General features: G+C 39.0%; 1 protein-coding gene across 2 annotated transcripts in view; it reads left to right on the top strand.

Annotated features, from left to right (window-relative positions):
- Positions 1-8,868: 8,868 nt before the first annotated feature.
- The window catches only part of LOC111149147 (ADP-ribosyltransferase 3), a 30,918-nt gene continuing 25,219 nt past the window's right edge, over positions 8,869-14,567 (top strand). Inside the window, exons 1-2 of one of the 2 annotated variants that reach the window (XM_022506094.1) lie at positions 8,869-8,976; positions 10,357-10,434. In XM_022506094.1, coding sequence (XP_022361802.1) covers positions 10,366-10,434 — 69 coding nt within the window. In that variant the 5' untranslated portion in view covers positions 8,869-8,976; positions 10,357-10,365. Of the gene's footprint in view, positions 8,977-10,261; positions 10,435-14,567 lie in introns of those variants that run through there. The other variant, XM_022506096.1, reaches the window with a different exon arrangement.

The following is a 14,567-nucleotide window of genomic DNA, read 5'->3' as shown; positions in this document are numbered from 1 at the left end:
CCTCAGAGAGTGGGCATTATCTTTATGCTCTCCCTCTGCTACACTGTAGAGCGCCATCATCTCTCACAGCAGAGTTCTTACATGCGTCCGGTATCCTAGTTTTTATATCTGTTGCCTGGTTTAGTGGCTGTCATCCAGGGAATACCCTTTGATCACTCTTGGCTCTCATGGCCAGGGGCGCTGGTGCTCCTGTGTCTCATGGGACTGTAACAGAGTCCTTGGTAGGTACCGATCCCAGGACACTGCACAGACCAGATCGAAACACACCCCTAGTCTTTTTGTGAAAGAAGCCTACTTGCTAGTCCTGGAGCTTCAGCCTAAAGGACAAATTTTAGGCTGGGCACACCTTTAGCAGCTGTACAGGTGCTCTCAGTGAATGTGGGTGAGGGAATGCCATGTTTGCACTCTAGCTCGCTCATACCTCCCGGAAAGGAAATCATACACTTGCCTGGAGCCCCAATTTTGTGCCTACTTGCCAGGAGACACCTCCAGATCACCTGGCTCTGGGGTCCAGTCTGGTTAATTACTGGAACCTATTAAAAATAAAAATAAAATATGCTGTTTGTATAATTACAAAGTTTTGAGAGACAGCTAAGAGCAAGAACGGTGTTGAACAGTAAGTTTTATCTTCGCAAGGCCAGCCCTTCAAGATGGATAGGCAGTTGTTCCATCTGATGCATAGAAACCAATGTAGGCAGTCAAGCAAAATGAAGAAATAGAGGAATATATTCCAAATGAAAGCAGAAAATGAAACCCCGGGGTCAGGGGGGAACCTTAATGAAATGGAGGTAGGTAATTTACCTGATAAGGAGTTCAAAGTAATGGTTATAAAGATTCTTACTGAACTTGGAAGAAGAATGGATGAACACAGAACTTTAGCAAAGAGAATTTTAAAAGATGAAAAGATAGTTTAAGGGACTTATAGAACAACTGCACACAGACTAATGTACACCTTATAGGGTGAAAGAAGAGAAGAGAGAAATCTGGGAAAAAAGAGAAGAGAGAAGGAGGCAACAAATTTATTTGAAGAAATAACCGAAAACTTCCCTAATCTGGGGAAAGAAACAGACTTCCAAATCCAGGAAGTTGAGAGGATTCCACATAAGATAATACCAAAGAGACCCACACCAAGACACATTATAATTAAAAGGTCAAAATTTAAGGGAAAGGAGAGACTTTTAACAGCAACAAGAGAAAAATAAGTTGTTACCATGTGAGGGAACTCAAACAGGCTATGAGTGTATTTTTCAGCAGAAGCCTTGCAAGCCGGAAGGAAGTAACACAATATAGTCAAAGTGCTAGAAGAAAAAAAATTTCCAACCAAGAATATGCTACCCAGCAAAGTTATTAATCAGAATTAAAGGTGAAGAAAAGTTTTCCAGACAAAAAAAAAGCTAAAGGAGTTCATCACCATCAAACTGGCCTTAAAGAACTACTAAATGGACTTATTAACTTGAGAAGAAATACAAACAGTAACAAGAAAACGTACCAAAAATGTATCTCTGGTAGAGGTGAATATTTACTGAAAGGAATAGAATAATCTCTTAAAGCTAGGATGAGGGTTAAAAGACAAATATAGGGGCATCTGGGTGGCTCAGTTGGTTAAGCGTCTGCCTTTGGCTCATGTCATGATCCTGAAGTCCCAGGATTGAGCCCCACATCAGGCTCCCTGCTCAGTGGGGAGCCTGCTTCTCCCTCTGCCCCTGACCCCATTGTGCTCTCTCTCTTGCTTTCTGTATCTCTCAAATAAAATTTCTTTAAAAAAAAGACAAATAGGGACGCCTGGGTGGCTCAGTTGGTTAAGCCGCTGCCTTTGGCTCAGGTCATGATCCCAGCATCCTGGGATCAAGTCCCACATCGGGCTCCTTGCTCGGCGGGGAGCCTGCTTCTCCCTCTGCCTCTGTCTGCCACTCTGCCTGCCTGTGCTCTCTCGCTCTCTCTCTCTCTCTCTCTCTCTCTGGCAAATAAATAAATAAAATCTTAAAAAAAAAAAGACAAATATACAAAATAATACAAAAAAGACAACACAAAAAATACAAAAAATAAATGTTGCTACAATAATTAGTTAATGTGACATTAGTTTAATGTGACATCAGAAACAAAACATTAGAGGGAGAATAAAAATATACTTTAAAATGCATTCAAACTTGAGTTGTCACCAGCTTAAAATAGACTTACAAATTTTTATATTTAGGCCTCATGATTACCACAAAGCAAAACCAGTAGTGAATGAACAAAAGGCAGTGAGAAAGGCATCTTAAACATACCACTAAGGAAAGTCATCAAACCACAGTGGAAGAGAACGAGAGAAGAAAGGAACAGAGGAAGTACAAAACAGCCAGAAAGCAAATAACAAAATGGTAGTAATAAGTCTTTACCTATCAATAATTCTTTGAAGGTAAATAGAGTAAATTCTCTAATCAGAAAACGTAGAGTGGCTAAGTGGATAAAACAAAACAAAATAAGACCCATCTATATGTTACCCCCAAGAGACTCACTTCAAACATAAATACACAAACAGACTGAAAATTAAAAGATGGAAAAAGATACTCCATGCAAATGGAACCCAGAAGAAGACTGGGGACTTGAACACCACCTACTTACATCAATAGATAGATTAGACTGCAAAAACAAAGGAAACATTGACCTTCAGTTACACATTTGAGTAGATGGACCTAACAGGTATATACAAAACATACCATCCAAAAACAACAGAATACACTTTCTTCTCAATACACTTTCTTTCTGTTTCACATGAAACATACTCTAGGATAGATCAAGTCTGCACAAACCGAAGATTGAATCCTATCATTTTTTCCAAACCCAGTGGTATGAAACCAGAAATCAATTATAAAAAAGAAAACTGAAAATTTATTATGTGGATATTAAACAACGTATTACTGAACAGCCAGTGGGTCAGTAAAGAATTTGAAAGTGAAATCTGAAGAGATACCTTGAGACAAATGAAAACGAAAATACCAAACCAATATACCAAAAATTATGGGATATAGCAAAAAGAGTTCTGGGTAGAAGTTCATAGCAATAAATGCCTACCTCAGAAACAAGAAAAATCTCAACCAATGTACACCTCAGGAAACTAGAAAAAGGACAAATGAAGCCCAAAGTTAGGAGAAGGAAGGAAATAAAAGTCTGAGGAGAAATAAATGAAATAGAGACAAAAAGATGATAGAAAAGATCGATGAAACAAGAGCTCGTTCTTAGAAAATATAAACAAAATTGCAAAACATTTAGCTAAACAAAAAAAAGAGGGCTTAAATAAAATCAAGGATGACAGAAGATTCATTATAACTGGTACTATAGAGATACACAGGATCATAAGACACTATGAATAATTACACACAAACACATTGGACCACCTAGAAAAAAAATGGATAAATTCCTAGAAATATAAAAACTTTTCAAACTGAATCAGGAGGAGAAAAATCTGAACAGATTGATTACTGGTAAGGAGATTGAAGCAGTAATTTAAAACCTCCCAACAAAATTCCAGGACCAAATAACTGCACTGATGAATTCTGTCAGTCAAAGAAGAATTAACACTAATCATTCTCAAACTCTTCAAAAAATAAAAGAGAAAAGGACATTCTAAACTCACTTTATGAGGCCAGCATCACCATGATATCAAAACCAGACAAGAAAAGAAGAAAATGGCAGACCAGTATCCCTAATGAACATAAATGCAAAACTCCTCATCAAATATTAGCAAGCCGAATTCAATAATACATTAATAGGATCATACCCTGTGATCAAGTGGAATTTATTCCAAGGGTGCAAGGATGATTCAGCATTTACCAATCAACCAGTGTGATACACCACATTAATAAAATGAAGTGAGAAAATCACATGATCATTTAAATAGAAGCATGAAAAGTATATGACAAAGTTCAATATCCATTTATAATAAAAACTTGCAATAATGTGGGTATAGAAGGAACATCCGTCAACATAATGAAGGCCATTTATGAAAAGCCCACAGCTGACATTACAACCCAGTGGGGTTAAATGAAAACTTTTTCTCTAAGATTAGGAAAAAGACAAGGATGCCCACTTCTTTTTTTTTTTATTCACTTATTTGAGAGAGCGACTGTGCATGAGCAGGGGATGGGGAGAAGGAGAGGGAGAAAAGCAGACTCCCCACTGAGTGTGGAGCCCAGTGTAATGCTGGATTCCAGGACCCTGAGATCATGACTTGAGCTGAAACCAAGAGTCAGTTGCATAACCGACTGAGCCACCCAGGAGCCCCAAGGATGCCTGCTCTTGCCACTTTTATTCAACATAGTGTTGAAGTCGTAGCCACAGCAATTAGGCAAGAAAAAGATGAAAGCCATCCAGATTGTAGAGAAAGAAGGAAAATTGTCACTCTTGAGATGACATGGTATTTTGTATATAGAAAACCTTAAAGATTGCACCAAAAAACTGTTAAGACTAGTAAATTCAGTAAAATTGCAGGATACAGAGTCAATATACAGAGGGTTGCCTAGGTGGCTCTGTTGGTTAAGCATCAGCTCTTGATTTCGGCTCAGGTGATAATCTCAGGGTCCTGGAATTGAGCCCCAAGTTGGCCTCTGTGCTAAGAGAGGAATCTGCTCAAGGATTTCTCTCCCTCTCCCATTGCCCCTCCCCCTGCTTGGACTCCCTCCCTCTCTCTCTCTCTCTCTCTGTCTGTTAAAAAAAAGTCCTTCAAAGTCAATATACAGAGAAATATGTTGCATTTCTATATACCAATAACAAACTATCAGAAAGAGAAATTAAGGGGGCACCTGGGTGGCTCAGTTGGTTAAGCGTCCAACTTTTGATTTTTGGCTCTGGTCATGATTTCAGGGTTGTGAGATTGAGCCCCACACTGGGTTCCGGACTCAGTGAGGAGTTGGCTGGTGATTCTCTCTCTCTCTCTCCTCTCCCTCTGCCCTTCCCCCCACTTGCATGCATGATCCCTTTCTCTCTGAAATAAATAAATCTTAAAAAAAAGAAAAATTAAGAAAATAACCTTCATTTTCAGTTGCATTAAAATGAGCAGAATACTAGGAATTAACCAAGGAGGAGAAAGACTAACATACTGAGAAGTATGGCATTGATGAAAGAAATATAAGGAGACAAAAATAAATGGAATGATATTCCATGCTTATGGATTAGAAGATCAGATTGTTAAAATGTTCACACTACCCATAGCAATCTATAGATTTAATGCAACCTTTATCAAAATTCCAGTGGCATTTTTTTTCACAGAAATAGAACAAGCAATTTTAAAATTTGTGTAGAACCACAAAACGCAAATAGTCTAAGCAATCTTGAAAAAGAAGAACAAAGCATCAGGCTCCCTGATTTCAAACTATATTACAAACCCAGAGTAATCAAATTAGTATGGTATTGGCATAAAATAGACACACAGGGGCACCTGAGTGGCTCAGTCAGTTGAGCATCCAGCTCTTGATCTCAGCTCAGGACTTGATCTCGGGGTCATGAATTCTAACCCCACATTGGGCTCCATGCTGGGCACGGAGCCTACTTTAAAAAACAACATCTTCTGGGGCACCTGAGTGGCTCTGTCGTTTAAGTGACCACCTTTATTTAGCTCAGGTCATGATCCTGGGGTCCTGGAATTGAGCCCTGCATTGGGCACCCTGCACAGCAGGGAGTCTGCTTCTCCCTCTTCCTCTACCCTTCCCCCTGCTTGTTCTCTCACTTGCTGTCTCTCTCAAATGAATAAATAAATCTTTATGAAAAAAAGTTAAAAACAAAAGCAAAAAACCAGATGCACAGATCAGTGGAACAGAATAGAGATCCCAGAAATAAACCCATACGTATATGGTAAATTAATTTAGGAAAAGACACGAAGAATATACAATAGGCAAAGGACAGTCTCTAATAAATGGTATTGGGAAAACTGGACCATTTACAAAAATTACCTCAAAATGGATTAAAGACTTGAAGGTAAGACATGAAACCATAAAATCTGTGGGAGGAAACATAGGGAGTAAGTTCCTTGACATCGTAAATTGGCAGTAGTTTTTGGATTTGACACCAAAAGCAAAGGCAATAAAAGCAAAAATAAAAAATTGGGACTACATCAAACAAAAAAGTTTCTACACAGCAGAGGAAACCAGTAACAAAATGAAAAGGCAACCTTCTGAATGGGAGAAGATATTTGCAAATCATATATCTGATAAGGGGTTAGTATCCAAAATATATGAAGAACTCAGACAATAGCCAAAAACAAAAAAAATCCAATTAAAAAAATAAACAGATGCTCTTAATAGACATTTTTCCAAAGAAGACTTACAGAAGGCCAGTGGGTATATGAAAAGATCTTCAAAGTCACTAATCGGGGAAATTCAAGTAAAAACCACAGTGGGCTATCACAGTACATCTGGTAGAAGAATGGCTGTTATCAAAAAGAACAAAGCGGGGGTAGGACTGCGAAGGGAAAAATACCAAGTGTTGACAAGGATGTGGAAAAGGGGAATTTTGTGCACTGTTTGTGGTAGTGTATATTGGAGTAGCCATTATGGAAAAAATATCCAGCAATTTCATGTTTGGGTATTTATTTATTTATTTATTTATATTTATTTATAAGAGAAAACAAAACACTAACTTGAAAAAGCATGTATCACCGCCATGTCATTACAGCATTATTTACAATAACCAAGATATAGAAACAACCTGAGTGTCCATCAGTGGATGAATGGATAAAGAAAATGTGTTTGTGTATAGATACATGTATATGCACACACATATATACACATATATAAATAAAATGGAATATTATCAGCCATAAAAAAGAGTAAAATATCTCCCATCCATTTGTGAGAACATAGATGGACCTTGAGAACAGCATGCTAAAATGAGATAAGTCTAAGACAGAAATGTCACATGACCTCATTTATACGTGGAATCTAAAAAAGCAAAAACAAAAACCAAAAAAAAACTAAGCTCATGGATATAGAGAACAGATTGGTGGTTGCCATACTGGGTATTGGGAAGGTGGATGAAAATGGTGGAGGAAGTCAAAAGGTACGAATTTTCAGTTGTAAAATAAATGTCATGGGGATATAATGTACAACATGGTAATTGTAGGTAATACTACTATACTGCATATTTGAAAATCAATTAAGTCTTAAAAGTTAAAGCACACACAAAAATTTGTGATTATATGGTGACAGACATTAATACTAGACTTATTATGCTGATCATTTTGCAATATACACAAGTATAAAAACATGTTATACATCTAAATCTGTTTTATATGTTAATTATACTTTGATTTTTAAAAAGTTTAAAAGTGAAATAAAACAGGAATGGAGCAAAAGCATATCAGGCATAAGGAAGGCCAGACTTGCCTTGAACTTCATGCAGTGTTTGTTAACATGCTTTTTCGTGGACTCCATCTTTTGTGTGATATACAGACAAATTTGGTAGGGTTTAGTGCCAAAGACAGGAAAATCCTACTCCTGAAAGCTCACATGCTTGCAACTTAAAAGAAGGTCAGTAATGCCTGAAGACATGTGCAAACCCTCTTTTTCCTTTTGGACCAAACTTTTTTTTTTTTAATGGTGCTATTGCTCAGAGTCTGTTTAGTGTATTAAGTTGTATTTTGAACTACCTAGCCATGGGGTAAGAAGAAGTTAGAGGCTTTGAAGGCTGAAGATGAGAGGTGGGTTTTATAAAAATGGGTGCACTTTAATACTTAAATGTTTAGTTGTATAATAATATATGTACATATGCACACATACAGAGGAAAATACACATAAGCATATAGCTTGGTGAATATATTCACAGCTGAGTATGTCAATGTAATCAACACCCAGAGCCACACCAGAACTTAACTGGCATCCCAGATGCTCTCCTTGTTCCTCTTCCAGGTCTACTTACTACTCAGAGCAACCAGTATTCTGATTCCGATGTTATAGATGGGTTTTGTTTGATTTTATTCCCTATCCCAATTAAATCATACAGTATATACATGTTTGGGTCTCTTCTTCTGCTGGAAAATATTTTGTTAAGATTTATCCACATTTCTTACATATGGTTATTCTCAAGCCACACAAAATTCCATTGTATGAATATAACAATGTATCCATTCTGCTGTTGTTGGGCATCTGGATGTTTTCCAGTTTGGGGCTGTTACACATCATGCACTATCTAATACATTATATTAATGTATTTTGATATATATGCACAAATTTCCTAGGATATTTCACAGTTTTTTTAACCACAGTCCGTGAACTCCCACGTGTTCCTCAGCAGTCGGTATATTTACTCTGTGTACTTACTCAGATGGGGACTGTAGTCGCAGGTTACCAAATCCTTCCCTTAGTGTTCTCACTGACTTTTTCTAAAACTCACTTGGCTTTTTAACATATATTTTGGTTAAGTATGAATATTAATGTGTTTTTTCAGATTGTGAGTGCTTTTTATTACTTCGTTTTACTTGCTTGTGTATCCCAGCAGCTGGCGCCCTTCCCTGAAAAACCGTAAGCGGGTTGAGTGAATGGCGATAGCCATCATCATTGCCAGCGATGAACGCAAGTTCCCTTAGTTACGTGAGCCATCTAGTTAGGATTTTTCCTTTGCTTTAGTTTGACATCTCAGAGTCAAAGGGTCCGGAGTAGGAGGTGATCGCTCTCCGAAAAGCCTACAACGGGGCTCGGAACTGGACATGCTGTGTGGTTAGAGGGCATTGCTGTGGCTTTACAAGCCTCTGGGAGATTTCATGTGTTAACAGCAGTGATTCCAAAGGATAGTGTGGGGGCCAGATATAAATAGCAGAACACAAATGGGGTAATGTGCCACTGCCAAGCTACTGCTGGGGGTGTTTATAAAAAGAAAAGCATTCCCTTCTCAGCTCTCACTGTCAACAACCTCCCATCCTGAAGACACACTTACCACAACTGAGAGAGTGGGGAACAGTCTGAGACCTAGCATCATTTAAACCTCCTCCACAGGCAGAAAAGCCAGGTAAACATTTTGACTTATTTACACTCAGACTAGAGAAGTAATGGATTTTCGGAAAATCCTGATTCAGAGCTTGCTTGGCATATATTGCCTTGTGACAGTTATCTGTCAAGTTTTACATATATATATATATATATATATTTAGTTAGTTAGAGAGAGAGAGAGCGAGAAGGCCCAAGCTGGGGGAGAGGCAAAGGGGGAGGGAGAAGCAGGTTCCCAGCTGAGCAGGGAGCCTGAGGTAGGGCTTGATCCCAGGACCCTGGGATCCTGACCTGAGCAGAAAGCAAACACTTAACCGACTGAGCCCCCCAGGTGCCCCCTGTAAAGTATTATATTTCAAATCTTTTTTAGAAAGTAAAGTTCAACACAAAAATGGCATTTTGGTAGTATATTTTAGTATCTCTAGTGAAAGAAGCTGTGCCTGAGTAAAGACGGGAATGTGAGACCAAGGAGAGGACTCCCTATGCTGTTCATTCCCGCTTGTACATGCCAGAAAATGGTGCTTAGTAGGATGAAGTAGAGAGCTCAGTTCAGTTCCAGTAGTGTCAGCTTTGTTGTAGGTATGTGGAAGGAACCAGCACTGAATTGAATCGGATAACGGCTGTGGGATAGCTTCAGTTCCTGAAGGCCTTTCACGCTCCTATTTACCCCTTTCATTTTCCTAAATAATGGGACAAGTATTGGGCATTTGGCCAAAAGAGTTGTTTAATCCTATTAGAATTGCTGCCTACCTAATTTTTCCTTATTTTCATTCTTGCCGTCAGAAATTTATGCAAGACACTTGTTTTGTCCTTGTGCTTCTCTTGAATCTGAATATTTGGGGCAAGGAGCCCCCCTTGGGTAGCCCTCCAGTGAGTACCATTACTAGTCTTATCATTCCCTCTATCCTACCCAGATGGGTGTCACTCAGTTTGCAGAGAATAAAAGAATGGATGCTGTGCATGGGCCATAACTACTGGGGAATTTTTGGAAACTGGGAGCTAGGAAACCACCAGTCTGAAGTGGTTGTTTTTTAGTTTGTGTTATTTCCTGTGTATGCTGGGGGGAAATTCAGAGATAGGAAGAAAATATGACTTCCAGTGACTGTCTATGGTGAGAGAGAAAACATGGCTGGAAGAGAATGGAAATGGACAGATTTAATCTTGAGCAAATTTCTGAAGTTCTCTGAGCTTTTGTTTGCCTATCTGTAGAATGAGGGTGTTAGGCCACCAGACAGAATCTAATGGCCCTTTCAGCCATTGGAAATTAACTGATGATCACTTCCTGACCATCATGGTGCCTACTCTCACCCTGAATGAAATACACACAGTGTGTCATCCTGCTTTCCTTCCCTAAACCTCTTTTTTAAGTCTGCTAAATTGGAATTTCTTCATTTTAATTTAGAAGAGAAAAATGAAGGCAAGACGTTTTGATATGGTCACCATGCTGCTGGCAGCTCTGATTCTAATGGACATTTTCCAGGTAATGTTGGGAATGGGAAGTATGTAGTCATTGGAATGGGAACTCTTGATATGTTGCTTGAGGCATTTGTATGGGTTGATGTTGGAAATGAGAGTGGCTGGAATAGATAGAATAGGTAAATTGGTTTTTTACAAGTAGCTTTTATCTTTTCATTTTACACATTAGATACATAATAACTGTAGAAAGTTGAAAAAATTAAAATTAAGCAAACAGAAGAAAGTAAAAATCATCCATAATCCTTCCACTTAGAAGGAAAGACTCTTAATCTGTTGGTGTGTAGTCTTCTTGGCTTTTTTCTGTGTGTGTGTGTGTTTGTAATTTAGAAAAATGGATTCACACTGTACAAAGTATTATTTTGCTTTTTAAGTTACTACTGTACCTACATGTCTATGTCATTAAGTTTCTTAAAATATGTATATTGTCCAAATAAGGTGACACTGCAGTTTGGTTATGTATGTTTTATTGAACTATATAATGACCATTTGCTCACACCTGGTGTTCCTTTTTTCTGATAGAACTTTTATGATTTTATTTGTTGCAGTTGAATCTTTAAACGTTCTGTAACATATTTTTATGTAAGATATGAGCGAGCTATCTCATTTGATTTCTTCCCCGCAATGTTAACTGTCACATCACTACTGAATATTTTTCCACTGTTTTGAAGTGCCTTTTTTTTTTTTTTAAAGATTTTATTTATTTATCCGACAGACAGAGATCACAAGTAGGCAGAGAGGCAGGCAGAGGGAGAGAGGGGGAAGTTGAAGTGCCTTCTTTAAGATATGTTAAGTTCTTAAAATTTTGTTTTTGAATTTAATATTCTGATCCCTTGGTAGAATCATTGTGTATTCTGTTGCCTGTACTACGGCATGATTTTTTAAATTGAGGTATAATTTACATACCATAAAAATCCCACCATTTTAAAGTACATAATTCAGTGATTTTCATAAATATAAATTTATGTGAATTCATTAAAATGAGTATTTATAGGGGCGCCTGGGTAGCTCAGTGGATTGAGCCCTGCCTTCGGCTCAGGTCGTGATCTCAGGGTTCTGGGATCAAGCCCAGCATCGGGCTCTCTGCTCAGCAGGGAGCCTGCTTCCCCCCTCCCTTCCTGTCTACTTAGGAAGTATCTTAGGATCTTTCTCTCTGTCAAATAAATAAATAAAATCTTTACATCATAAACATAAATTCACTGTGTTGTACAACCACCACCACTATCTCTTTACAGAACATTCCCATCTTTTCTCTTTACCGAACATTCCCATCACCCCCAAAGAAGGCCCTGTAGCTATCAGCAGTCAGTCCCAATTCCCTCTTCCCTACATGCATTGACACCGTTACTGCTTTCTGTTTCTGTGGATTTGCCTATTCTGGGTGTCTCACTGGAATGCAGTCATACAGGATCTGGCCCTTTGTGTGGCTTCTTTCACCTAGTGTTTTGTTTTCAAGGTTCATTCGTGTTGTAGCATATCCTAGTACTTCATTACTTTTTAAAGCTGAATAATACTCAGCCCAAGATGAGGACCTGAGCTGAAGGTGGGCGCTTAACCAACTGAGCCAGCCAGGCACCCCTATCTCTTTATTAATTGATGAACATTTTGGTTCTCGCTTTTTAAAGGCTCTTAGGGGTGAATAATCCTGCTTTGAACCTTCATGTACAGATTTTTATGTGAACACGTTTTCAGTTCTCCTGGGTGTACACCTATGAATGGAATTGCTGGGTCATACGGTAACTTTATGTTTTCCTCAGTGGCTGCACAATGTTATGTTCCCCAGCAGTGTATGAGGGTTCAGGTACTCTACATCTCTGCCAACACTGATTTTCCCTTTTTTCCCCCCTTCTGATTATAGCCATTCTAACAGGTGTGCAGTGGTAGCTCACTGTGGTTTTGCTATGAATTTTTAACATTCTTTTGTAATATAATTTTTGTGTATGATCTGTGAATGTTCCATAATTTGTTTTACCAGTTTCTTTTCATTAGCATTTAGGTCATTTCCACATTTTTTGGTAATATTTTTGTATTAGCTTTTTGCTAATTAAATTTCATTAGTGTGGGCTTTTGTTTCAGTGGATAAAACAGAGGAAGAAAATATAATCAGTGTGTTCACCTAGCCTTTTGGACATGTCCCTTAATGTCCATTCAGTTATCCCTGAATGGTGGTGGCATTTGTGAACTTTTTCAGTGCTCAAGGCACTCACTGTACAGAACACAGAATCAACTGTGGCTTTGGGCCAGAAAGACTTAATGTCTAAAATTAGACCTGTGGAGACTGGTTAGAGGCATAGGAAAAGATAGGAACATACTGGACAGGATAGGATAGGATATGACTCTGATATGATGTGACTCGGATATGATGTGAGGAATGTGGGAGGTGGTTTCAGGGTGTGATGTCTTATATTGAAGTCTTGAAGATGAATCAGTATCAGTGCCCAAGATACACCATGGTACGTTCTGTGCTGCAGACAAAAATGCATTTCTTGGCTAGGAGATGGTAGTGACTTAATCTCCTAGAGCTCAGATTCCCACTTCAGGAAACTCAGTGACTTCCCCAGCAGAATATTCTGTGGCTGGTAATAAAGACAGTTTCTGATGCTGGCCCAGTTTCTTCATTTGTAAAATGATGTTATGAATTGTCTGCCCAACCTTTGTAACAGGTGTTAGGAGAAAATTAAAGCCTTCTGAAAGTGCTGCGTAAATATCAGTGGTCTTTGTCATTGGAAACAGGACATTTGTTTAAGAGGACAGACTATGGGGCCAGATTGTGTGGCTTCATATCTCAATTTCAGACAAGTTACTTTATCTGTCTTAGTTTGCTCATCCTTAAAAAGGGACTAATAGTATCTGCCGCACGGGGTTGCCATGAAGATTAAATGAGCTCATTAATACATAGGAACACTCAGTGCTTGGCATACAGATGACACCTGGGAGAAGTTTGCTAGGTCTTAGTGATGGAGTGGCCACAGAGGGTGACTGAGAAGAAGATACATAGGAAAACGCAAAAATGAAAGATGGGTCTGTGTAAGCACCAGGCTGGTGGTGGTGGTTGTAGCGGGTAAGATGAGTTTGCTCTTGACTATTGACAGTTGATGGGTCTTTGTGCAGTTCAAGTGGAGTTACCAAGTAGGCAGGTGGTAATATGCGTCTGCACTTACAGGGACAGGTCAGAGGTATTTAGATGATAACTGACACCATGTGCGTGTATATAATTGCCTAAGGGTAGAGTTGAGAGTTAAAAAACAAGTAGCCTTGAGCAATTCCCAACATTTAATGGCCGATAGAGTATGTTGGGTCTTCAAAAGAAGAGGTGTTGCCTCAGCAAGAGCTGTTTGGGTGGAGGAATGGGGTGGGAAGCCGACTGAAGAGGACTGAGATATGAGTAGGAATGAGTGGAAATGAGTGGAGATACTGAGGGTAGATGTTTCTTTTGAGAAGTTGGTCTATGAGGGGGAGAAAAGAGATGATAAGAAGCAGATAGTTAGCCTGGGGTGTTTATTTTGCTTTCTTGAGTTGATTCTCTCTCTCTTTCAACCTTCTCCCTCCCCTCACCCCTGGCATACACACTTTCACACACTCATACACACACTTTTCAAGAATCATTTGTGAGTAAAAAAAATAAAAGTCATTCATGTGGAAGCTGCAACTTTAAGCGCTCCTGACTAAGGGTCTTTATCAAGTTTTTAGCTGCGGCCTCCTGCTTAGGTTGCAGCTTCTGCCACCAGTGTACTATTACATGTATAGAATAGTGGAAAGGGAAGATGACGAGGGCATTGTCCTTTTATTTGTAGAAACCCTTAAGTGGCGTCCCCGGGCAGATTTTCTTGTCCTGTGTTTTGATCTATAGGCCAGAGTACAGGTTCTTATTTTGCAGGATTTCTTTTTCTTTAGTGCCCTCAGTTTTTGGTCACACCACTTCGAAGAATGAAGAGGTAGACCCCATGAAGAGTGGTGGGTGGCAAAGCAAAGTTTATTGGGTGATAGCAAAGTGATAGTACAAAGCTCCTGAAGAGGCAGGGGACCCAAGAGGGTTGGCCTGGGAGTTTCTATGTCTAGGGGTTTTTATGGGCTTGTTGGCAAGCTGTTTTAATCTGATTAACCCTCCCTGCCCCTGTCACCCAGACAGATTTTGTCATC

Source organism: Enhydra lutris, unplaced genomic scaffold, assembly GCF_002288905.1.
Source record: "Enhydra lutris kenyoni isolate GAN:26980312 unplaced genomic scaffold, ASM228890v2 scaffoldscaffold21, whole genome shotgun sequence".
Classification (NCBI taxonomy): domain Eukaryota; kingdom Metazoa; phylum Chordata; class Mammalia; order Carnivora; family Mustelidae; genus Enhydra; species Enhydra lutris.
Note: the sequence above shows the minus strand (reverse complement) of the source record. Positions and strands in the feature narration are given on the sequence as shown.